Below are 26,789 nucleotides of genomic sequence, written 5' to 3' on the forward strand. Positions count from 1 at the left end.
CGGACGGCCACTATCAGGGTTGGGTGCGCCGCTGAACGGATGGCAGAGGGAGCCGAGCGGATTGCCCAGGAGCTCCGTCCAGGTGAGAAGGCCTTAGGCTAGGACGTGAGCATTAGTGGCAGGTGCAGTCCAGAGTGCTAGGGGGACTGAACGAAGTGCAGGAGGTCGGGTTTTCGAGGGGGAGGGTCAGCGCCTCGGGTCTCGTAAATGAGGGGGCGTGGGGCGTGGCGTGGGGACATCCTGGAAAAGGAGGATGTGATGGCCCGGGAAGGGGCATGCGCCTAGGCCAGAGGGGAGATTGGGTGCTGCAGGCTGGTCCTGGAAAGGAGAGCGTCTGGGGTGGGGTGAGGTGGCGGGGTGACCTGCGGTGGGTTGTGGTGGGGGTGTTGAGTTATGGGAAGGTGGGAGACGAAGGTGGGACCTACTGGAAGAGCAGAAGCGAGGGGAGGGGGTGAGTGGAGGGGAGAAAAGGAATGTGAGAGGCTGTGGGGATGTGTGTGGGCAAATTGGGATGGGGAAGTTGCCGTCTTGGAAACGAGAACTAAGGTGGGACTAGGATACCAGTTTGCAGGCACAGTTGAGGTGTGCTGCTGCCGAGTGCGTTAAGGAAAGTGTGTGCCTTTATGTTGTGCGAGAAAGATCAGCGAGCACGCCATGAAACCTGTCTTGAGATCCTGCCTTCAGTTACTCGTAGCTCCTTTACTCAGTTTTCAGGTAGAGGTACTAGTCCTCTGATTTCCTGTGCTTACTCTCCTGGGTGTGTGGCTCATGTTAACTTAGTGGTGGTAAGTTTTTCTGTTACAGACATTCCAGAGAACAAGCAGAAACCTGAGGGATGTGGCAGGACTGTTGGCTTCCTGGAGTTAGGTGTTTATTTTTTACTGCAGGATAAGATTTTCCTTTGGGATTATAATTAAAAACACAGTTAAATTGCTCTCCTGGGACAGTTATTATAGAAAAGATGCTTGACAGCTCAGTGTTGGAGCTAGGAATGTATGGTTCTTAATGCCTTCCATCTAGTCCAGTGTTAATTTTTTTTTTTTTTTTATAGAGGCATGCTTTATTTATTTGTTTGCTGGTTTGTTTGTTTGTTTGTTTTGTTTATACATGCACTGGGTACAGTCAGAAGCGCGGGAGGGTGAGAGAATTCACCAGAGCCAGAGCGGGGAGCAGAGCAGGCAGAAGGACCGAAGGACACTGCTGAGGGGAGCAGCGGGCGGCAGGAGGGGTCTGCGCGCCATGTGGGACCCTCCTCCGGTGGCCGGGGAGCAGCCGGGGATCGAACTGGCGCGGCAGAGGCCGCGGGCAGCTTCGCAACCCAGCGCTCAACCGCTGCGCCACCGGGGAGGCCCTCCAGTGTTAATTTTTCCCCTTTTTATTCACCCTCCAGTAACAGTGGGGGAAAAAAAAAATAAGGACTAATGAAGTTTCCTTTCCACCCCCTGCAGTCTTAAACAGTGTTGTGTATACTTTATTACTTGGTTCTTTTTTTTTTTTTTAAAGATTTATTTATTTATGCATACAAGAGCTAGGGTACAGGCCAGAAGTATGTGTGTTGGGGGGAGGGAGGTAAGAGGACTCATCAGAGACAGAGTGGGGAACAAAGCAGGCAGACTGAAATACAACTGCTGAGGGAAACAGTGGGTGAGACAGGAGAGGTCTGCTGCACCGTGTGGGTAGCTCCCTGGCAGCGGATGGAACTCGTGCTGCAGTGGCCGCGGATAGCTTCATAGGTTGCCTCTTAACTCCTTGCGCCACCAGGGAGGTCCTGTTACTTGGTTCTTGACCAGGATTTGGTTTAAGAAGAAAGTACTGTATTATACTGAAAAAATTAACCTCCCATGGGAACTTAGAGCTAATAAATCTTGCCATCAAGTAGTCTCCATTTTGAATGGTCTACAGACAGCTCCCCTCAACATCATTTTAAATCTTTTTACCCCTTAAGTTTTTCCCTTCAGACTGTCATCTGATTCCATGTGCTGTCTCTGGGATCAGTGCCTTACACCAGCAGTGTCAAATATAGAGATTCCTTGAGATAGCTCAATGGAAGCGGCTCTAGATCTGAGCAGTAGTGTGATTTATGGGGTTGAAAGTACAATGATCTGTTTGCTTGTGTATGTGCATCACTGTACCTGCATTAGTAATCAATCATGCTTTTTAAGTGACCTGAACCCTTTTGAGATCTGGAACAAGAAAAATCTTGTAGGCAGTCAGTTGAAGCTGAAAATTAGGGCTGTAAAGTGTACTGATTAAGTCATGACTTCTATTTCTTTTCTTTCTACTTTCACTTCTGTACTCAGTATTCACTCCTTGCTTTCTTTCAAACTTGCTGCCCTTTCTTGAACGCTTTCTCCATTTCATTATTTTTTTCTCTCTCCAGTCTTTCCCGTTTTCTTTGCATATCCCCAGCCAACCCTTCCCCCACCCCCACTCTATATAGTCCTGTTTTCCCTCTTTACTCCTATTGTATCATACTGTTGACAGTTGTGCTTGTGTACTTGTTAGCTAGGAGGGGGTGATAAATACAATTATCATGCTATAGTCTAATTATCTTTTAGTCTTGACACATAGACCTGACTTGTGCCTTTTTCCTTGTCTGGAGATCATACTTCATATTTGACCCTTAGCCTGACTCTCTCTGGTCTGTTTGCTAGCCAACTCATGTTTCCTTTGTGATTCTTTGTCTTTATAAAATATGAATATGAATTAGGTACAATGAAGATGTTTAATATCCTATGGTCTTAACTTTTCCATTTTAGCTATTTGCCTGTCATCTGTTGCCACCCATTGATGTCAAGATGACTAAGCTGGGATTTTTGAGGTTGTCCTATGAGAAGCAGGACACACTTCTGAAACTGCTCATTCTGTCAATGGCTGCTGTGTTATGTGAGTATACCTGTGGACCTCTTGTTCTTTGGGGATATAAGAAGAAAATCTTGAAAAAAATCAAGAATGGCTTTCTAATGTTGTCACATTCTTTCTAGCAGATTGTAATATGTTCAATTTTGCTATTCCCCATCAGTGTAATTTTAGGAAGACAAACAAAGAAACACATGGAACATAAAAACCAAGAATAGTGATCACCTGGGAAAGAACAGGAAGCATGCTGTGCTAGTTCCATTTTAGATAACTGGGAATTCTTGGATACTGAATTTTGTAAAAGACAATTTTGCCCAGCTTAATATTTTTGAAAGTCTCTTCAGAATTTACTCTGCTTTTTAGGTTTTCTATTCCTCATGAATCATAAGTATAATCTTGATTGCCTTATCTTTTGGTTTCCCCCAAAGTTGAGGTTAATTATCAGGAGGGAAGGTAAACCAATATAAATGTGTCCTACCTAAGTGGGAATACAGCTGTCATTGTCAGGGAAATGTGAACTTCTCTTGTTTCTCCTGGAGGGATGAAGAAATACTTTTTTCTGGCATTATTTTATATTTCTTTTGATCTCTACGCTGTATAATACTGTTATTTCTTTTTTTTTTTTTTAAAGATTTGTTTATGCATATAAGAACTGGGGTATAGGGCAGAGGTGTTGGAGAGGGTGGGAGGATTCACCAGAGACATAATGGGGAACAAAACAGGCAGATGTACTGAAATACGCTGCCAAGGGGATCAGTAGGCAAGACAGGAGAGGTCTGCTGTGCTGTGTGGGTCAGCTCTCTGGCTGGGGTTCAAATTTGTGCTGCAGTAGTTGTGGATACAAGAGCTCATTGTGCTGTGACAACCCCTTGCGCCACCAGGGAGGCCACTAATACTATTGTTTCTATAGTGCTGCTAGCTGTCTACTATTAGTTTTCATGGCATATTATCACTAATATAATAACTCCTTGGTGTTTGCAGCTTTTTCCACTCGTCTCTTTGCTGTCCTGAGATTTGAAAGTGTCATCCATGAATTTGATCCGTGAGTGCTTGGTTTGGTATTTCCTTTGGGAAACCTTCATTTTTCTTAGGTTTCAGATTTAAACTCAAAACTACCTCTCAGTGATGGGAATATACTTTCTGTACATTTATGAGGAAAAAACCCTCAAGTTTTCTAAAGTAGACAGTTATCTCCCTTTGTTTGTTTTTTTTTTTAAAGATTTATTTTTTAAATTTATTTATACAAGCACTGGGTACAGTCAGAAGCACGGGAGGGTGAGAGAATTCACCAGAGCCAGAGCGGGGAGCAGAGCAGGCAGAAGGACTGAAGTACACTGCTGAGGGGAGCAGCGGGCGGCAGGAGAGGTCTGCGCGCCATGTGGGACCCTCCTCCGGTGGCCGGGGAGCAGCCGGGGATCGAACCAGCACTGCAGAGGCTGCGCGGGCAGCTTCACAACCCAGGGCTCAACCGCTGCGCCACCGGGGAGGCCCAGTTATCTCCCTTTGATCTGTTGGAATTAACCCAGTGAGTTTCTCAAGTTATAGAAAATATGAGAGGCACTGCTGGTGCACCTGCCTACCACTTACGATCTGGCCAAGCTAAGAGATATCTTGCTTCCCCTCTTGCTTAAAAGTTAGTGCCATAAATTGAGGGAAACTGGCCTGGTATTTGTTTGAGGCTCAAAAGAAAATTACAGTTCATAAGCCTGAGATCTATGACATTTTTTCTCCCTATTTAACAATTTATGTGATGGAAAATGGGTTACTAGTTTAGTCCGAAGGCATTGAGGAAATCAAAATCTTAAAACTATGTTTGATTAAGGATTTTATTTATTAGATAATAATCGGTAAAGACATTTACTGAATATTTGTTTTGTTCCAAGAACTGTTTCTCACATTATCTCTAAATCCTTATAAGAATGCAATGAAATGGTGGTTCTGTTATCTTCTTTTTGCAGATGAGAATAGGTTATGAAAGATTGCATGTTTAGTGAGAGAAGGAGCCAAGATTTGAATCTAGGTTTGACTCAAGACACTGGAGTCATTGTTAAATTGCCTGAAGTCAAGGTTTATGAAAAATCTGGAGAGCCAGAATTATGAGTTCTTGAAGTATCACTGATAGCTTAAAAATAGCATAGTTGGCTTATGGAGCAGTGACTCAAAAGTTTAAAACCTGCATATATTTGCAACTTTGCCATTTTGTTTTGTGCAGATAGTTGCAAGCAAATATTTGGAGGCCGACAAATACTTTCTTTGGGGTCTCCCAAATTATATTTTTTCTCAGGAATAAGGAAATGTACATCCTTTTGTTTCTTGACTGGCAGTCTCTCAGGGCTTTTGCTCAGGGCATCTAGATGAGCACTGAGGTAGGATGGTCAAGGCAGGTGAAAATATTTGCTTTGTATTCATACTGCTGTGGAATGACTGTGAAGGTAGTGATTTGACATTTATTTTTGCAAATCAGGAAACTGAGGCCCAGTCCAGACCTATTTTCCACTAACTTAGACCTCCTCTATCTTTGCCTCTCCTCCTATTAAGTAAAGAACACAATTTTGACATATGTTGACTTCCTGCTACCCTCATCCCTTCTGTCTTTGACGGTTACCAAAATAACTTCCATCAGTGACAAACAGGACAGAGAGATTTCTGCCATCTGCTTCTTCTATCTCATTAACTGCTAAAACTTGACTGACCAAGGAAGAAATAGGGTTAGAGTGGTGGGCAGGAAAGATGGCTAGTCATGATTTATCTTTGATAACTAAACAATTGCTTTTATTTGATTAAATTTTTTATGTTTTTACATATATATGTATATATACACATATATTCACATACATATATACATATTGCCCTTTTCGCCTCATTTCTTTTTATTTTTTTATTTTATTTTTTTTGCCTCTTTTTTTTAAATTTAAATTTTATTTTTATATTCCCCATACAATTACAACCCCCTTATTTTTACCTCAAGCCCTCATTTCCCTGCCTCATTTCTTTTTAAACAAGAAACTTAAGAGGTTACATAGCTTGGACCTCAAGAACTGTCTTTTCATGTGCAACTATTTTATATCAATTTTTTATACAATCTAGTTTTGTGTTACTACTAGGTGGCACTCACAGTTATTTTAAATAACAACGTGAACAGACCTCATTACAAATTTAAATACTCAATAAGGAATTTGTGTTGTAGAATAGGTTAAAATTTTTCATCCTGTGTATGGTGTTAAACCAGTATCTTTGGAGGTGCTCATCACTTGATGTTACCCATGTATCCTTGTGTGTAGTATAGAAATACTCTTCTGTACATATCTGTCACTTGGAAAGACCCAACATTTATTGGTGCCCACATTTCCTCTCTCCTGTCTTAGATACTTGAATTTCCTGACTTTTGGTAAATGGCTACTACATATCTATTTGAGTGTTTTATTACAGTGTTTGTTTCTTTATGAAGGAAGCAGTGCTTTCATTGAGACAAGTGTGGAGCTAGAAATGAGATTTATGTTAATATAAAATTATTTCCATGTTTGGTATAATTTTTTATACCAAACTGACATTTATTGGAGCAATGATAAGTTCCTCTGTGGTGTAACCTGAGGAACAAAGTTCACTGCAAATTCGTATAAGTATTTGAGAATGAAGAGGAAGAGACACAGAGCTTTTCTGTCTTGCTATAGGTATTTTAATTATCGGACTACCCGGTTCCTGGCTGAGGAGGGTTTTTATAAATTCCATAATTGGTTCGATGACCGGGCCTGGTACCCTTTGGGGCGAATCATTGGAGGAACAATTTACCCAGGTGAGATGAACAGGATTTTTTTTTTTTCTATAGAACTAAGGTGTTTCCATGTTATGGAACAGTATCTTTTATTTCTAATTATCTTCATTTGTGACACTTGTAATTTCATTCTGATGACAGATCCCTAAAAGTGGATCTCACATAGGAGAACATGTGTGAATTGTGGGGGTAGGTGGTTTTTCATAGTCTGGACTTCTGATTGAATCCTTACAGAGAAATGTATAGTGCTACTACAGTTGTTATAGTATAGTATTCTGGTTAGGATCTGGTGGTTTGTCCAGGACCTGTTTTGTCACTATATTGGTACATGGGTTACCCTTTCTCCTTTCTTTCATTTCTTCATGCTGCTGGGATAACCTAACAGGGTTTCTTCTTTCTGTTGCAGGCTTGATGATCACCTCTGCTGCAATCTACCATGTACTCCATTTTTTCCACATCACCATCGACATTCGGAATGTCTGTGTGTTCCTGGCCCCTCTCTTCTCTTCCTTCACCACCATCGTCACGTACCACCTTACCAAAGAGCTCAAGGTGAAGGATTTTGGGTGACAGGACACTTGGGAATGAATGTTGTTGAACCTCTCTACTAAATACTGACGGGCGGGGGACTGAGCTTTGGAAGGGCAGAGGAGGAGCCAGAGGCTAAAGACAGCTTTTACTGGGTGGAATTGGGTTCATTCCAGCTTGTCCCTAGAATATGTGGTTTCTTAGCATTAACAGTTATTTGTACTTTCTTTTTTTAATTTAAATTTTATTTTTATATTCCCCATACAATTACAACCCCTTTATTTTTACCCCAAGCCCTCCTTTCCCCACCCCCACCCCCAACCCCCGTAGAGTGTCTCTTGTTCATAGTTATTTGTTGATTTTGATATTTTCTTTTTTTTTTAAATACATTTTATTTTCTTTCTTATAGTTATTCTTTTTCCTGGGCCCTTATTTAAGTTTTCTAGATTCCTGCTATGAGTGAGACCATCTGGTATTTTCCTTTTTTTTTCTGGCTTATTTTGCTGAGCATGATCCCTTCCAGCGCCATCCATGTTGCTATTTGTACTTTTAAGAGAGAGAATGTTTGAAGTTCAAATCTTTCTTTTTTTTTTTTAGGGTTTCTTCTCTTTCTTCCTTTTTTTTTTTTAAGATTTATTTATTTATTTATACAAGCACTGGGTATAGTCAGAAGCGCGGGAGGGCGAGAGAATTCACCAGAGCCAGAGCGGGGAGCAGAGCAGGCAGAGGACCGAAGTATACTGCTGAGGGGAGCAGCGGGCAGCAGGAGAGGTCTGTGCGCCACGTGGGACCCTCCTCTGGTGGCCGGGGAGCAGCAGGGGATCGAACCGGCGCTGCAGAGGCTGCGGGCAGTCGCAACCCAGTGCTCAACCGCTGCGCCACGGGGAGGCCCTGAAGTTCAAATCTGAATTGCTGCATAAAGAAGGGAAAAACATTTAAATGTAAATGGCGAGGTTTAGATTTTGAAATTCGCATGACTAAGGGAGAGGAAAAGTGACCATAAGCACTGTTCCAAATTGGTTAGTTCTTCTAGAAATGGTCACGTGCAATTATTTTTGATTTTTTTTTTTTTTTGATGTATACTTTAAAATCTTTAACTACTTGGCTTTTGTAGTAAGCGCCACAATAATGACTCTCCAGGTTTCTGCATAGCTGATGCTGGTTCCCTGACATTATTCTTAGTTTGTGGCTGTGCTGTTGGGGAGATAGCTGAGAAGTGATAAACTAGTATGAGGGCTTGGGAAACTTGAGTTTAGTTTGGAAACCTTTTCATCCTTCTCCTTGTTACCCTTGTTCCAAATCTGACTCTTAACAACAGACAAACCTTTGCTCTTTTGGAATGTGGGTTATGTTTTGTTACTCCTTTCTCCTGAGCTCACAGATGTCCTGTGTCGATAGTCCAACTTTATTGTCTAAATTCTGGCATCTTCTATCTTTGTCGGCTTTTTAGTTTAACTACTAATTTACTTCCATTGAATGTCCTTGCATAGCTTTTGGAGGTGTGACTGGTGTTCCTGGGTGCAGATACTGTTCGGGTTTGAGACTCATAAGCCTGGGAGCTCTCCAGCCTAACAGTCCATTTTGAACAATGTCTGATGTCTGGCAGCTCACATGATTTGTCTGTCCTTAGCATATGTGTGCATAATCAGTTTCAGACATGGTATCATCATGGGAAATTGGTTGTGAAGTTACTAGCTTCCTTGTACTGTGAGCATTTCTAGCCTTTCTAGCATCACAACTACCTTGGAAAGTGTTGGACTGTTCTCTTGGCCCATTATAAACAGAATGAGCTAGTGGCTCTTGTCTTCTCCCTCATACAAGTATGGCTATTAACTTCCAATTCCCCCTCTTTGCTTACAGGATGCAGGGGCTGGGCTTCTTGCTGCTGCCATGATTGCTGTAGTCCCTGGTTATATCTCCCGATCTGTGGCTGGGTCTTATGATAATGAAGGTAAGACTTTTGAAACGCTGAAAAGAATCTATTCATCTTATTAGTCAACAGAGTTTCAAAAAGTTCAGTGAAATCTGGGTTCGAATCTGTTTTGCAATTGCAAAAATGATATTGAGTAATAAGATTAGAAATGGACCAGAAGGATCTCAGGCAGGCTTATATTCTTTTCTGTTTATCACTCTCAAAAGGTAACTGGTAATTTTCCTCACTTGCTTTTGGCTCATCTCTTAATGCAAAAACAGATTTAACTTTTAGTGTTAAATGGTATTGTTTTATTATTTTTTTTTTTAATTTTTTTTTTAAATGGTATTGTTTTAATAGTACTTTCCTGGTTGGGAGGAATAGACTTAACTATAATAAAGCTATAATAATTTTTTAACTATAATAATACAACTTATATTTGTTAAAAGTTGTTGGGGAAACAGTGTTACATGTTGTTAGTAATGAATAAGATTTTGGTTCATAATTTAGCAATTAGAGATAATGAGTAAAATTATGTAGGTCTATAATCTATTAAAAAAGAAATTCAAACCAAAAAAAAAAAAGTAACAGCTGACAGGCAGATAATATTATGTGCTATGAGAGAAGTATGAACAGAGTACTTTGGGGATGTAGTGAAGAGAAAAATTAATTCAGATTTAGGGATCAAGGAAGGCTTTCTGGAAATACTTGAGGTTGAACTAGGCCCTGAAGTTGGGGGCTACAGTAGAAATATTGAGGAAAGGGACAATAGGGCATACTATCCAACTGTGGTTAGATGTCGAGGTGCATGGTAGAGCAGAATATCTTCAGGACTATACTAGCAGGGGACTCAGTGCCTGCAAAGAATAGTAATAGTCAACACTTACGGATTGACTGTTGTCTGCTCACTACTGTTCCATCTATTTTATCTGCAATGATTAAATTTGTCTTTACCATACTTAAATGAAATAGATACTACTATGGACTCCTTTTTACAGAAAACAAAGAGTGGCACACTAATTTGTCTAAAATTACACTATTAGTAGGTAGTAAATCTGAGCCATCCAGGCAGTTTGTTTCACAACAGTATTCTTAAATATGCCAACATGGCCTTTTATTGAATTTTTGTTCTTTCTGCAGGCATTGCCATCTTTTGTATGCTGCTCACCTACTACATGTGGATCAAAGCTGTAAAGACTGGTTCCATCTACTGGGCAGCCAAGTGTGCTCTTGCTTACTTCTACATGGTAACTTTGCATGCCTTTCTTCCAGAACTCTCTCTGAAAACCTTTTGGAGTTAATTGATATAAAATGAAAGTAACTCTTGGGCTTTAATACCATGCATTGGAGGCTAGAAATCTTTGTTGTCTCTTATTTTGGGATGTTGATGGCAGTAGTTATTGGTGAACCAGGAATTGAATTGCAGTAATGGGTGTGATTTTCCTACTTAAAGAAATGGGTTATTTAAACTTTTAAAATCATTTGTCTTAAAATTTATTTTTACTGTAAAGAGATGCTATCCTAGGTGTGGTGTTGGTGGTCTGTGTAGAAATGCTTAGAGAAACTGGTGTGTCTTATCCTCTCATAGGTCTCTTCCTGGGGAGGTTATGTGTTCCTGATCAACTTGATTCCTCTCCACGTATTGGTGCTCATGCTCACAGGACGTTTCTCCCACCGCATCTATGTGGCCTACTGTACTGTTTACTGCCTAGGCACCATTCTTTCCATGCAGATCTCCTTTGTGGGTTTCCAGGTGAGCCCTAGTCTCATTGGGGTTTTCAGCTTCTTTCACTTTTTCTGAGCACTCCAATGACTTTTTCTGAGTCATTCATTTATCTTGGATTTTGATGGGAAGACTTATTCGCAGGTCTGACCTTAGACTGCTTGTGTAAACTGAAGCAACAGTATCATTGTTCATTGAAGTCTGCTCCTAGGAATGTGTTACTATTTACTCCAAGGAGTTTACATTAAATGATTTACTTTGGCTTAGGCTTGTGGGAGAAGGAGGGGATTTTGGTTGAGTTAATCAAGTGATCAAAGTTTTATTTCTCATCCTTTTTTTTCTTGCTAATGATCCTATTTAATAGTAGTGACCCCTGAACTTCTTAATGGGGCCCAAGCAAAACATAAGCCTATTAACTACATTAGTCCATAGAGTTAAAAAACAACTATTATGTGGTGTGTTTGATTTCACATGTAAACCTCTTATAAAAGTGAGCCCTTATTGGGCCTCCCTGGTGGCGCAGCAGTTGAGCGCTGGGTTGCGAAGCTGCGCGCGGCCTCTGCGGCGCCGGTTCGATCCCCGGCTGCTCCCCGGCCACCGGAGGAGGGTCCCACATGGCGCGCAGACCTCTCCTGCCACCCGCTGCTCCCCTCAGCAGTGTACTTCGGTCCTTCTGCCTGCTCTGCTCCCCGCTCTGGCTCTGGTGAATTCTCTCACCCTCCCGCGTTTCTGACTGAACCCAGTGCTTGTATAAACAAAACAAACAAACAAACCAGCAAACAAATAAATAAAAAAAGCATGCCTCTATAAAAAAAAAAAATAAATAAAAAAAAATAAAAGTGAGCCCTTATTCAGAGGTCAGCAAGTATATCTTCACTGAGCATCTACTTTATGCTATTTGCTAATTGTTGAGAAATTTATTAAACTTGTAACGTAAGCTTAAAAAGTAAAAATATGATCCTGGTCCTTAAGAAAGGTGCAGTCTTGTGGCAACTGTCTATAGTCTGTAGTACAGTAGTCCTGGAATATAGTGCTTGGACCAGTAACATCTAGGAACTTGTTAAAAATGCAAATTCTGAATTCTCACTAGAGATCTGCTGAATCAGAAACTGGAGGTGGATCTCAGCAACCTGTGTCTTAACATCCCTTCTTACCCATCCCTTCAGGTTGCCCTGTGACCTGCCTTTCTGCACTGCCCCCCAACCCCTGGGAATATGATACTACTAGAATTTGAGAACCATTGGTCTAAGGAAAGAATTTTTAAGTGATGGAAGAGATGTAAAGTACTATAGGATATGGAGGGAAGTTGATGAATTTCAGTTTGGCAGATTAGGAAAAATGGTATCTGCTTTGGGTTTTAAATAATGAGCATTTCAGTGAATGCAAATTTTGGAAAAACAAGGAGAAAATTGCTATCCAGGCCAATGAAATGCCTGAACCAAAGACCAGAGGTGTGATAATATGTAGGCTATGCATTAAGGGACTCCATATAGTCTTTGGAAAACGTGGGAGGGAAATTAATATCCTCTCCTAGACTAGTTCTAATTCCTTGGTGGCATTGGAACTTACTTGACCCTTTGGTCTGAATTAAGTCAGGATAATTCAGGTCTAGGCTAGACCCGTTCATTTCTCTAACATTATTGTCCTTCACATGCTTTCACCTACAGCCGGTTCTATCATCAGAGCACATGGCAGCCTTTGGGGTCTTTGGTCTCTGCCAGATCCATGCCTTTGTGGATTATCTGCGCAGCAAGTTGAATCCACAGCAATTTGAAGTTCTTTTCCGAAGTGTCATTTCCCTTGTAGGCTTTGTCCTTCTCACGGTGGGAGCTCTCCTCATGCTTACAGGTATGGCTTACTACTCTGAGTATTAAATACAAATGGATATGGGCAGAGAATGAACTCTAGAAATGTGGTTATTTCCTGACCATAGAAAAACATTCTTTTCTTCTATTTCACTTTACTTTTCAAGCATAGAAAGTTCACGTGTCATCCCAATATTTGGATACAGCATAGCAAAAATGTTAAAGCAGCTTTTAATATTAAAAAGAATCACATCTGGTAGAAGGACTGTATCTTGCTAATTTTTCTCTTCTCCCATCTCTTCCCCCATCTCCTGTTGATGGGGTGGGAGCAATCCTAACATTTCCTGCCATAACCTATAACGTGGCCTCATCTAATCCTTCATGCACTTAACCATAGCTGGTTAGTATGATTGGATGTCACATTTTTCTCACTCCACTATTCAGAGGCTGATGTGATTTTGCCCATGTTTCTGTATTGGCTAGTTCAAAGCAGCACTGAGGGACATAGTTTTAGTTTATAAATTTGGCCTTGGTTTGACCAGATTTGATATTAAACTCTTTTGGGGTGCACTGCGGACTCCCTTCTTTCTTCTGAGTCTAGATACAGCCTGATACTATTCTGTTGTCTGTGCTGACAAAAGTATTATCAAGTTTAAAAGAAAGGAAGGAATGACATTTTCAAAGAAATTGATGGCATTTAAACAAAAACCTAGTCCCTCTCTCTCGAACATCTAACTAAATTGGGAATTTGTGATTACTTAGGATCAGATTTTCCTTTGTTTTAGGAGTGACTGTGAAATGTTTGTTGCCTCTTTGCTGCCAGGAAAAATATCTCCCTGGACGGGGCGTTTCTACTCACTGCTGGATCCTTCTTATGCTAAGAACAACATCCCCATCATTGCCTCTGTGTCTGAGCATCAGCCTACCACTTGGTCCTCGTACTATTTTGACCTGCAGCTTCTCGTCTTTATGTTTCCAGGTCAGTCTGCTTTGTGTTCTGAAGTGACCGTACTTGTAAAAATCATCATGTGATTCAAACTGAGTAAACTACCCTCATCCATGTTTTTTGCTTTCTTGTCCTGTGCAGTACAGAAGATGGCTAAGCATATATTTGTAATATTTGAAGCAGAGTAGAAGTCAGAAGTTAAACAGTTCTACATAGAACCTCACAGTTTCCTGTTCATTTGTGTTATAAGTTAAAATTCAATGCTAATTTGTATTCAGAATTTATTTATTTATTTATTTTGGAGTACTGCTAGTGTCCCTTCCCCACCTTTCCAACCCCATTCTGGATTTCTTCCCATTTGGCAGCCCTGAAGTTTGAGGATAGGCATGACTGATTGGTAAAACCTCTTCATATAACTTAACTTCTAGCTAACCCAGGTATGTTTTAGAATTTATCAGTGGGCTTACCAGAGGGGTTTTCTTCCTTATTTTTTTTTTAATTAAGGTAACTTTTTTTCTTATGAAATAATATCTATTATGAAAAATAGAGACAAGTGAAAAACTAAAAATTTCAGTTCTCCCACACATCTGTTGCTGTTAACATTTTGATGTATATTCACCCAGCTATTTATTAATTGAGATCATACAGTTTTTTCCCTTGATTTTTTTTTTCCTCTTCATGAAGAATCATAATTTCTGTTTTTTAGTACTATTTTAGAGAAACAATATATAAGTTGTATCATTTGTTAGTTTTTTTTTTTTTAAGAACAGAGATGTGTAAGGAAAAAGACATGGTCCATAATCTCCTGTAACCGTATTTTAATTGATGGATTATGTTTTATATAATAACTATGCTATAACTACCTCCTTAATGTAGAACATTTAGGTGGTTTCTGATGTTTTACTCTCTTAAAGAGTGCTATTGTAAGCATCTTTGCATACATTTCTGATTATGTTTTCAAGATAAACTGGAAGTGGAATGGCTGGGTTCTTTGTGTGGAATCATTCAACCATATAATGACGATACTTTCCCTTCTAGGGTTCTGCTTTCAGGTTCAGCTGTTTATTTCTTTCTCCTTTTGCTTTGTAGTTGGTCTCTATTACTGCTTTAGCAACCTGTCTGATGCCCGGATCTTCATCATCATGTATGGTGTGACTAGCATGTACTTTTCAGCTGTAATGGTGAGGAATGCCCTTGGTCCTAGCAAACCTTTCTGTCCCTAACTCTGAGGTGCTCTCCCCTTCCGTCTTTCCCTCCACTTCCCCCTCTTATAAGAAATTAGAAAGCAGACCTCTCCGGTGCAGCTGTTATTGCGCTGGGCTGTGAAGCTGCCTGCAGCCTCTACAGCGCCAGTTCGATCCCTGGCCACTGCGAGGGTCCCACATGACACACAGACCTCTCCTGCCACGTCCACTGCTCCCCTCAGCAGTGTATTTCATCAGTCTGCCTGTTCTGCTCCCCGCTCTGGCCATGGTGGATTCTCTTTTTTTGTTTTTAAGATTTATTTATTTATTTATACAAGCACTGGGTTACAGTCAGAGGCACGGGAGGGTGAGAGAATTCACCAGAGCCAGAGCAGAGAGTAGAACAGGCATAGTGATGAAGTACATTGCTGAGGGGAGCAGCGAGCGGCAGGAGAGGTCTGTGCGCCATGTGGGACCCTCGCCCGGCAGCCGGATATCGAACCGGCGCTGCAGAGGCTGCAGGCAGCCTTGCAACCCAGCGCTTAACCGCTGTGCCACCGGGGAGGCCTTGGCTCTGGTGGATTCTCTCACCCTCCCGCGCTCCTGACTGTACCCAGTGCTTGTATAAATAAATAAAACTTTAAAAAAAAAAAAAAGAAATTAGAAAGTAATGATGCTTGTGCATGTGCTTCCCTCTGGGCATTGAGGGGCTAACTTGTAAAGCTGCTCACTGTTGATTCTTCTCAGGTATGTGTGGTGCACTTATCCATTCTGATTGTGAGACCCAAGTTTCCTGTCTCTCTAACCTTATGTTAGAGAGACACTTTTACGTGTATTAGAGAAAGTGAGCCTGGGCCGGTTTCTTTCCCTCTTTCCTGCATGTATTGAAAAGGGTGATGATTTTTTTTGTCTGAAAGACCTGGGAGGACTGCTGCAGGCTAGGTTGTTAAAAGAGAGAGAGGCCTCCCTGGTGGTACAAGGGGTTAAGTCACAGCTCTATGAAGCTGTCCCCAGACTGCTGCATGAGTTCAATACCTGGCCAGGGAGGTGATCCACATGATGCAGCAGACCTCTCCTGACTCGCCCGCTGCTCCCCTCAGCAGTGTATTTCAGTAGATCTGCCTGTTCTGCTTCCCACTCTGCCTCTGGTGAATCCTCTCTTCACCCCGCATCTCTGGCTCTGCACCCCAGTTCTTGTCTGCATAAATAAATAAATCTTAAAAAAAAAATAAATTCAATGTGCTAAGGGGGATAACAATTAAAAAAAAGAGAGATTTTATATATTGTGGTAATAGTTTCTAACACTTTTTTGATCCTAAACCACCAGTAAGAAATGCATTTTAGGGGTTAAGATGGAGGAGGGAGGGAGAAAAGGCTAAAGAGTTATATTGAAAAATGCATTTAATATCATACTGTTACTCAGGACACACATACATACATACCTGTGACTGAAAAGTTTAAGAAATACCTACTTCTACTGTAACTGTGTCAAGTTTTTTTTTCTTTTTTGATAAGAGAAAAAGCCACAAGGTAGTTTAATAATAATGTGTACCTCCTGTATATATGGGAAAGACTCAGCATGACTGAATAAGTCCTCAAATATTTTCTGCTCAAATTTGTTTGGTTCACTGAAAAATTGTATTTGTTGAACACCCCTAAATTGATGGCACAATCTGCCAATAGGTTGACTCTGTCATTAATAAAACACTGATTAGAATGTGATCTTAACCCTGTCTGTTTTAGGTTCGTCTAATGCTGGTATTGGCGCCCGTCATGTGCATTCTTTCTGGCATTGGAGTCTCCCAGGTACTATCCACATATATGAAGAATCTGGATATAAGTCGTCCAGACAAGAAGAACAAGAAGCAACAGGATTCTACCTATCCTATTAAGAATGAAGTAAGAATTCAGTAATGCTAGGAAGAGAGTTGGGAAACTGTGTTTGTGTTTGCACATGTGCATGCATGTGTGAATATGTATGTATTTTTTTTAGAGTGAAGGAGTAAAGTTGAATGCCATCATAAGTGGTCAGAATGGCCTCAACCACTGACTGACTTGGTTCTTCTGATATGTATTATTGACTGTAAGAAACTGTTCTGTTGTATAAATTCAATTTGATTTACAGCACCATTCTTCTTTCTTGTTTAGGTGGCAAGTGGGATGATATTGGTCATGGCTTTCTTTCTCATCACCTACACCTTCCATTCAACTTGGGTGACCAGTGAAGCCTACTCTTCTCCCTCTATTGTGCTGTCTGCCCGTGGGGGGGATGGCAGTAGGATCATTTTTGATGACTTCAGAGAAGCATACTATTGGCTCCGTCACAATACTCCAGAGGTGAAGATTTGGAAGAACACATTGGGGGAAAGAGGGAAGGGCGAGACATTTGAGGTTATAGCTTTTAGATGGGTGGGGAAAACCTGGGAAATTGGGAGTATACAACCCTGGTGTTAAATGAGCCTTAAAGATCAACCTCTCAATTCAGGATTTTTTCTGTAGTGACCCTTACTGGAGATTGTCTAGACTTTGCTTGGACACTTGTATTGACAACATCATGATTTTATCGTGTTGGTGGACTATCCCAATTATAAAAGAAGAAAAAGTTACAAATAAATAATAAAGGTTTGTTGCAGAAAAACCAGATATTAATTACCAGTAGAAATGAGGAAAAAATGCAGATCTTCCATAAAGTGATTACCTCTGATCACATCTGACATTTTATACCTTGGAGAATCTGAAGTGATTTCCTTTGCAACAGCTATTGGGAATATCACTTTTGACTTAGATTCTTAAGGAGTCAAGACTTTAAGAATTTCTTAATCCTTATCCATCATACTGTGTGATTTCTGTTTCCCTCTCACCTTTATACCAGGTTTTTGTCATCATTAAGTGTTTTTTATTTAATAGAAGGCTATTTCTTTAGAAGTAGTGCACAATCCCCTGCACCTCCCACCCCATTATGTTTGTTCGGGTAAGATGATTTGGCATGAAAGTATTGGGAATGTTGGGTTGTATAATTTGCACTGAGATTTCATGATTGTATATAAATTTAGGATCAGGTACCACGGTTTATTTTCTGGTTAGGCATGCTTTCTTTTGTGAAGAAGTTATCAGTTCACCTTACTACCTGTCAGATGCCTTTCTCCTTCTCTAGTATTTGATTTTTGGAGGCAGTGAGCATTTCCCATTCTTCTTTCAGGATGCAAAGGTCATGTCATGGTGGGATTATGGCTACCAGATTACAGCTATGGCAAATCGGACGATTTTAGTGGACAATAACACATGGAATAATACCCACATTTCTCGAGTAGGACAGGTGAGGTGAACGCATCATTTGAGTGTTTGGTGCAGTGTCTAATGGGAAATACCTTTTCTTGAGGGATCACATGACTTAGAATTTTGCTCTCAGACATGCATGTATATTTTTCTAGGCAATGGCATCCACAGAAGAAAAAGCCTATGAGATCATGAGGGAGCTTGATGTCAGCTACGTGCTGGTCATTTTTGGAGGCCTTACTGGGTATTCCTCTGATGGTAATGTACTTGATTCTGTTTCCAGTCCTTTTTTTTTCCCCCCCCAATATCTGCTATTTTCTTATTTGGCGAAGTTCTTAAGTGATTCGTAATTTTAGATTTGGTTGTTTTATTTTTTGGCAACAAGTAGCATGTAAATGTAAATAATTTTCAAATAGGTATGGCATGCTATTGTTGTCTAAAGACAAAGTGTAGTTCCACAACCAGTAAAACAAATAATCTAAGGCTTCTAGGAATGAAATTGCAATTCAGTGTTTTTAAATATAGAATCTTCTGCCAACTTAAAGTATTTTTGGTACATTTATATGTGAATATGAAACACGTGTTTCCATGTTCCGTATGATTATTAGAAAACCCGTATTTTTAGAAGAATTATGTAAATTTAGTTCTTTGCCTTAAAAATCTTTTAAAAATTAAAACAAAACCCTACTTGTACTTTAAAAAATTAAATAGTTCTGAAGATTTACAATAAAAAGTGGTAGTCCCATTATAACATCAATTCTCAGAAACAGTTTTTCTTCAGTTGTTTTCTTCATACTCACATTCATATTTCTAAATAATATGATCATTGATTGATCATTGTAGATATACTGCATCGCTTCTTATTATAGAGAAGGAATTTAGTTCTTCCTGGCATATTGTCCTCCACCCTGCCTTCCTTCTTACATCTTCTCAGCACATTTACTTTTCTCCAGTTTTTAGTTAAATTCAAATAACTTTTTCAAAATCATGGTTATGTAAATATTACTTGCTGCTGAGTCAGCCAGTACACTGTGGTCAAATTCTTATCTAGAATAATTTGTTTTCCTGCAGTTAATGTTTACCTCATTTCTATCTTAATTTTCTTTGAATATATAGCTGCTTCTTAAAGATTTTCATATATTAGATTATCTCTGGCTTCTGATATAAACTTGACAAGTTCTCAGACAGTATATATTAAAGTGTAAAGTAATAACACTGCTTTTCATGTGTGTTGAACAAGCAGAGAAAGAATGATGATGGGGACGTGTGTCCACAGACTTCGACTTCCACACACGCCAGCACTATTGTGCATAATCACACAGAGAATTTCTCTCTCATTAGTATATTCAAGTACTATAGAACACGTGTGTGTGTGTCTGTATTTATATATATATGAATATGTATGGGTGAGAGGGGTAGAAAAGGTTAGTTGCTTGAAATCTTATCCTTTACCACTGTTGGTAATCATTTAGTCAGCCTTTTATTATCTGCTGGAGTGAATGTGTCTTTATTGGGAAAATTAGAATGTGAGATACTTGAGAAAGTAATTAAGTCTGAAAAGAAATAGTCTAAGAGATCTTAATTATAGTCAAGAGTTCTTAATTATACAGATTTTTTTTTAGTTGGTAACATTGGTTACCTCATTATAAGCCATGTGACACAGAGGCATAGGACTACACCTCCTCAAATGCATGTCACCACACCACCACCAAGTCCATTGTGCCCCCTTCCTTACCCCCTCCCCGTTCTGGTAGCCTCAATTCCATAGTCAGATTTCTAAGTTTTTTATTGCTCGGTTTTATCCGAGCTGTTGTTTTGTTTCTCTATATTCCATGTATGAATGATTATGTAGATTTTTTTTCCAAAGATTTATTTATTTATGCATACAGGAACTGGGGTATAGGCCAGAGGTGTCGGGGGTGAGAGGATTCACCAGAGACAGAGTGGGGAACAGAACAGGCAGACCAAGGAAATACACTGCTGAGGGGAGCATTAGGCGAGACAGGAGAGGTCTGCTGCACCATGTGGGTTGCTCCACTGCCGGCGGGGATCGAACCAGTACTACAGAGGCTGTGGACAGCTTCACAGCACTGCCTTCAACCACCTGTGCCACCAGGGAGGCCCTGGTTATGTAGATTTTTTAATGTTAACTTTTCCTTAAAGCTTAACAGAAAATGTAGATATAATTCTTAGAGTATTTCTACCCATCTCCCAGGGATGACTACTATCTTGGCTTCTAATGGCATTTTTGTTTTGTTAAACAGATTTATTGAAGCATAATTGATTGCCCATATTGAAAATCTATAACCTGAAATGTTTTGACATATATATGCACACACCTGTGACATTTTACCTGGTTTTGATCTTACACCAATGGGGGAGTACAATATATACTCTTGTTTCATGCTCTTTTGGTCAGTACTTTATTTGAAAGAGTCATTCATGTTGTGAATAGTACCATTCTTCATTATCTTTGTTGTATAGTGACTCCATTGTGTGAATAGTGGACAGTGCTTGTATTTTAGTGTTAGTGTTTATTTGTGCTCTGTTCAGTGTATGGCTATTAGAGATATTCTTGTACATGTCTTCTGGTGAACATGTATACCAAATAGTGGAATTACTAGTTTAGAAAGAATGCGTTTACTTAGCTTTATTTAATATATCCTGGCAGAGAGTCTTAAAGTGGTAGTACCAATTTACCTTTGTACCAGTGGTGCCTGCAATTCTCAGCTACTCTGCATCCTTATGTACACGTCTAAGTAAAATCTTTTCATTTGTACATGAATGTACTGTTAATGCAGATGTTTTAATGAAGATGGAGAGACTATATCTTAGTTATAAATTAGTTGTATAGGACAATAAAAACATTGTGAAAATCAGAGATTTATCAGATCAAATTCATGTACACACCCAGCATGGTTACATGTTCTAAAGGGTTATGTTCAGGACTGCTTTCTTAGAGCTATGTTTTAAAACTGCCATTAACTGTCATTAACTAGAATTTCGACATAGTCACTAGAAAAGAAGTACAAGGTCCATATACCAGTGTTTGTAGTTTGTAATCAATATTCCTATTGTAAACAGTATTTCAGGAGGACAGTTCTGTTCTCTTTCACACTGAGTTTAATTGTATGTCATTAAAGAATGCAGTACTTTTATGTAAATACGTGATCCACAGTGCTCAATACACTGTTTCACAGAAACTACAGATGCTGAAGGATCTGACACCTCTAGCCTTGTAAAAAACAATGTTTCAGTGACAGATTACACAAGTGTCACAGATTGTTACTGTTTGGAATCTGTCATGTGGATAGCTCTGACTTTGACATTTGTTAATAAAAAGAGAACACATGAACCGCACAGTGCTAAACACAGTGCTTCTAAGAGACATCTCTATGTGGAATCAGCTACACTGCTAGCTTGTTAAGCATAGAGTTTAAAAGTGTCTATAGCATGATGCAGTGCTATACAAGTGAGATAGCAGTGTACTTGTCCTTCTGCCTCTGAATTCTCTCACTCACTGCATAATACATGCCTTATATGTGTCTATAGCATGATGCAGTGCTATACAAGTGAGATCATGCAGTAATTGTCTTTATCTGATTTCACTCAGCATAATACCTTAATGCCTTATTTCACTTAGCAAATGTGATGGATGGATGGATGGATGGATGGGCGGATGGATGGATGAATGAATAGATAGGTAGATACACCACATCACATTTTCTTTATCCGTTCATCTATTACTATTTAAGGTTGTTTTCATTATTGACTATTGTATATAATACTGCAGTGAACATGGGGATGCAGATATGTCTTTGGGATAGTGCTTTCATTTCCTTCACATACATACCCAGAAGTGGTATAACTGGATCAAATGATAGTTCTAATTTTAATTTTTCAGAGCCTATACAGTTTTTCTATAGTGACTGTACCAATTTATAGTCCCACCATCAATGCTCAAGGGTTTCCTTTTCTCCATTTTCAAGCTAGCATTCGTTATCTCTTATCTTTTTGATCATGGTCATTCTAATATGCATGAGGTGGTATGTTATTGTGGTTTTAATTTGCATTTTTCTGACTGTCAGTGATGAACAGTATGTATTTGTTGGATGTTTATATATTGTCTTTGGAAAAAACGTTTACTCAGATCCTTTGACCATTTTTAATTTTTTTTGGTTTGTTTTGTTATTATTTATGAGTTTCTTATATATTTTAGATGTTACCTTCTAATCAGATGTGTGACTTGCAAATACTTTTTTCCACTCCATAGGCTGCCTTTTCATATTAGGGATCTTTCCTTTTGCTGTGCACTCTTTCATTCTTAAAGCATGCCAGGTTCTGCTTCAGGTAAACTTGCCAGAAAGCTGCAGTACCAGTCCTCTGTAATAGAGTTACTGGGTTTTGTTTTCTGCTTCTGGTTGTGTTATCTAAGCAAGTGTCTATGCCTCAGATTTTTCTATTTGTAAGGTGAAGATAACAATGTAGACAGTACTTGAGGATACTGATATTATTTAATGAATACATACTATGTGACAAAAGATACATTGAATGCTTTATATTACAATATTCTATAGCAGCCCTATTATTGCAGATACTGGCATTTTTCTCATTTGACAGATGAGGAAAGTAAAGGACAGAGGTTAGTAAGCTCAAGGTCACCCACCTAGGATTGGAAGTCAAACCCAGGAAGTTTAGATCCAAAGTCTGTGTTAACCACTGTGATAACCTCTGGAACCCTTCGTGGTAAGTGCAGTGGAGATCAGTGGTACTTTCTATAGTAAACATCCATTTCCCTAAAGCCTGTGGAGGAAATACAAAAAGGAACATATTCTAAGAGAGATGGATAACCTAAGTTGGTGGTTGTATCAGTATTTATGAAACGTGGTAAGTGTGTTTGACATGGAAATGTTGACTTCTCAGATAAATGCTTTGGAGTTTGGTAACTTTGCCACCATAGGTCAAGAGTGAACATATTCATGTCTTCTCTACCTTTCTGGTAAAACTGCTACTCCCTAGGTCATTGCTGTCCAATAAAAATATAATGGGAATCACATGTCAATTTGTTTTTTTTTTAATTTTTTTTTTTTTTTTTATAGAGGCATGCTTATTTATTTATTTGTTTGCTTGTTTGTTTGTTTGTTTATACATGCACTGGGTACAGTCAGAAGCGTGGGAGGGTGAGAGAATTCACCAGAGCGGGAAGCAGAGCAGGCAGAAGGACCGAAGTACACTGCCGAGGGGAGCAGTGGGCGGCAGGAGAGGTCTGCGCGCCATGTGGGACCCTCCTCCAGTGGCCGGGGAGCAGCCAGGGATCGAACCGGCGCCACAGAGGCTGCGTGCAGCTTTGCAACCCAGCGCTCAACCACTGCGCCACCGGGGAGGCCCATCACATGTCAATTTAACTTTTCTATGAGCTATATCCAAATAAATAAAAAGAAACAGGAAATGAATTTTAATAATTTTATTTAACAGAACCTATATATATATATATATATATATATATATATATATATAATGTAACATATAACCAAGGTATTTTATCCACTTTGTGAACTAAGACTTACAAATGTGGTATGTGTTTTGTACTTAGAGCATATCTTAATTTAGACCAGCAACATTTCCAGTATCAGTAGCTTCACGTGGCTGGTAGCTACTGTACTCAACAACGCAGTCCCAGCTAATAGCTGGAACTAATTTCAATGATGGTTTAAATGTGGGCCATAGGATTTCAGAAGTTCAATAGCCTATAGGAAAAGTTACATGTTTTGAGGAAAAAGTTTTGCCCACACATTGTCTTTCCTATTTTTATAATGGTACTTTTCTCTATGAAAAATATTTTGGGGGGATTTCCTTAGAAATAATGACCTTTTCATTCGGTCATTTAGCTGTAGCAATGTTTGCAATACAGCACTTCTTTCTTTTCCTGTTTTTCCCCAGATATCAACAAATTTTTGTGGATGGTTCGGATTGGAGGAAGCACAGACACCGGCAAACATATCAAGGAGCATGATTATTATACTCCAACTGGGGAATTCCGTGTGGACCGTGAGGGTTCTCCAGTGCTGCTCAACTGCCTCATGTATAAGATGTGTTACTACCGCTTTGGACAGGTCTACACAGAAGCTAGTGAGTGATTCATGATAACATTAGTGACAAAAGTAAGAACAGTTGATAGCCCACAGAGATAGTGTTTTACATATTACAGGTACTACTCTTAAGTGCTTTACATCTGTTAACTCACCCCAGGAGGTAGATACTATCTCTCTTAATACTACTATCTCTCTTAATTCTCACCCCAGGAGGTAGATACTAATTAATACTAATCACATTTTATATATGAGGAAATGGAGGTTCAGGTAGATTACTTACCTGCCCAAAGTCTCATAACTAGTAGCAGAGTCAGATTAAACTCAAGCAGTCTGGTTCTCAATTCTGCTTTGAACAAATCATTACCTTGTAGTGCCTCTCATTAGAAGGTATTGCTGTGGAGAAGGGATTGAGGTTGGTAGAGTGAGATGAAGGACATTCTTCTGATACTTTGAGAATATCCTAGTTTTAGTCTTGGTTCTGCACTGGAGACCATTTCTGAAACAGATACTGCTCTTTGGCTTCTGATACAGTCTACTCTGATTCATGGAAATGTTACCTAGCATATTGCAGAGACATCTGGGGGACTCTTCTCAGGAATAGAGGGCCTTGGACGTCTGCCCCCACCTCTTAGAAAAGTAGCTCCATGAACTCTGCTAAGCATCATCTTGGAAGGGACTTTAGGGTAACATTTGATTTGCTTTTCTATTTTGCAAGCCTTGCTATCTAAAGAAACTGCAGTTAGTGGAATAACATTCCAATTAGATGATTTACCAGATTGTTTTACTGTTTCCTTAGGACATCAGCACTGTACAAAGAAACGTGTTTCTCTTTTCCTCCCATTTTAGAACGTCCACCAGGCTTTGACCGTGTCCGGAATGCTGAGATTGGGAACAAAGACTTTGAGCTTGATGTCCTGGAGGAAGCGTACACCACAGAACATTGGCTAGTGAGGATATACAAGGTGAGCAGAGGCTGCACTGTCAGGAAGCAACTCGTGTGTGTGCGCTTATGCTTAAGAATAGGCCATATATTTCTAAAATAGGGACATTCTGAATATCTGAAAAATAGCTTGCAATGCACTCAGAATTTTATTCTTTTTATTTTAGATTGCTGTTAGAGAGTAGACACCCCAGTCTGCTGTCATGTTTGGTAGTGGTTCTAGTGATATTTTCCCAATTGGGGCTGGATTTGATTTCTTTTGATGATATTAAGCTTGAGGTGGGCCTGGGGATAGGGAGGGAGAAAAAGAAAATGTGTGTTTTCAAACATTTTCTCTCCCACCGAAGAATTTATGGCAGAGAGAGTCATGTAGGAGTGTGTTATATCTCTAGGAAATGACTGAGAATCCTTGATATATTTAGAGGGTAGCTCATTTATACTGTTCCTCACAGAAGTATTTCTAAAGGCTAAGCAGAATAGCTAGTCTAACCAGTGCTCATTTAGTCACAAAGTCAAACCAGGCAGCAGAACTCAACATAATCTCTCCCCACCTGGGGGAACTCAGCTCAGAGAAGCTATCCAAAGTTGACCTGATTGTAAATATTAACTGACATCTTTATATTGCAGGTAAAGGACCTGGATAACCGAGGCTTGTCACGGACATAAATACTACATCCATTTATATGCTTCGCACTGAGCGCGCCACATTTAGGACGCTGAAGACTTTTTTAAATATGCAGTTTATAAGAACAGCACGATGGGATTAGAATTGTCTGGAAGTTTTGCTCTGGGCATTATGGGCTGGGCCAAATGGAATGATTTTTATAATTCTGAGCAGGTTACCAAATGAAATGTCATGGCTTTACTTTGGTCAATTAAAGGGGGGATTTTTTTTTTTTAAATGTGCCTTATTTGTTTTGTGACTGATTTGAGGAAGGCAAAAGTTTTGCCATGCTGATAGAGGACAGAAAGCGGACCTTGTCCATTCTCTTAACTTTCAAAACAAACAATGTAGGGGCATTTTTTCTTTCTCAAATCAGGAAAATTGTCAAGAACTAGCTCAGATCCTACATATCCAAACTTGTTATTTCAAAATTTGCAGCACCTAGCACAACGCCTTGCACACAGTGGGTGCTCAATAAACTTTTATTGAATGAATAAATGTGGGACCAGCAGAGTGCCATTTCTTGGCAGGAAAGGCAGCTGGATTGCCTTCATGTTTCTGTTCTCAACACCTTTCTGTCCTAAGACACTCTGACTTTACGAGGTGGCTAGCCAGACCTGATGTCACCAGTGTTCTTTGGGACTGGCTAAGTTTTTGGTTTTTTTTTTTTTTTTTTTTGGTTTGTGTCCTTGGATCAGGAAGAAATCAAATGAGACTAAATTAGCAGCTTTGAAGACTCAAGGCAAATAGTACAATTACTGTTTTCTATGGAGAAGAAGAAACTCCTCCAACATTATGCATAGAGCTTGATAGTCAGTAGATTTTTTTTTTTTTTTTTTTAGATTTATTTATTTATACAAGCACTGGGTACAGTCAGAAGCACGGGAGAGTGAGAGAATTCACCAGAGCCAGAGTGGGGAGCAGAGCAGGCAGAAGGACCAAAGTACACTGTTGAGGGGAGCAGAGGGTGGCAGGAGGGGTCTGTGCGCCATGTGGGACCCTCCTCCGGTGGCCGGGGAGCAGCTGGGGATTGAACCGGCATTGCAGAGGCTGTGGGCAGCTTCGCAACCCAGTGCTCAACCGCTGTG

At 39.8% G+C, this 26,789-nt stretch overlaps 1 protein-coding gene across 2 annotated transcripts; it reads left to right on the forward strand.

Annotated features, from left to right (window-relative positions):
* STT3A (STT3 oligosaccharyltransferase complex catalytic subunit A) lies at positions 1-25,932 on the forward strand. Of its 2 annotated transcripts, none has more exons than XM_037505550.1 (18): positions 1-82; positions 2,760-2,886; positions 3,841-3,901; positions 6,531-6,652; positions 7,038-7,183; positions 9,020-9,110; positions 10,212-10,318; positions 10,660-10,824; positions 12,462-12,642; positions 13,423-13,578; positions 14,635-14,726; positions 16,473-16,628; positions 16,878-17,066; positions 17,929-18,045; positions 18,161-18,263; positions 23,946-24,134; positions 24,944-25,059; positions 25,665-25,932. In XM_037505550.1, exons 2-18 carry the CDS (start codon positions 2,799-2,801, stop codon positions 25,701-25,703), a joined length of 2,118 nt encoding a protein of 705 aa, XP_037361447.1. In that variant the 5' UTR covers positions 1-82; positions 2,760-2,798; the 3' UTR covers positions 25,704-25,932. The 2 variants fall into 2 exon arrangements, with proteins under 2 accessions (XP_037361447.1, XP_037361448.1); XM_037505551.1 differs by lacking the exon at positions 1-82 and adding an exon at positions 100-122.
* The last annotated feature ends 857 nt before the right edge of the window (positions 25,933-26,789 follow it).

Source organism: Talpa occidentalis, unplaced genomic scaffold (genome assembly GCF_014898055.3).
Source record: "Talpa occidentalis isolate TD23 unplaced genomic scaffold, MPIMG_talOcc4v2.1 talOcc4.12, whole genome shotgun sequence".
Lineage (NCBI taxonomy): Eukaryota > Metazoa > Chordata > Mammalia > Eulipotyphla > Talpidae > Talpa > Talpa occidentalis.

Coding starts and splice junctions, on each gene's coding strand:
- STT3A (XM_037505550.1), top strand. CDS start 2,799: ATGACTAAGCTGGGATTTTTGAGGTTGTCCTATGAGAAGCAGGACACA. Junction 14,727..16,472: donor TGTACTTTTCAGCTGTAATG/GTGAGGAATGCC, acceptor TGTCTGTTTTAG/GTTCGTCTAATGCTGGTATT. Junction 16,629..16,877: donor CCTATCCTATTAAGAATGAA/GTAAGAATTCAG, acceptor TTTCTTGTTTAG/GTGGCAAGTGGGATGATATT.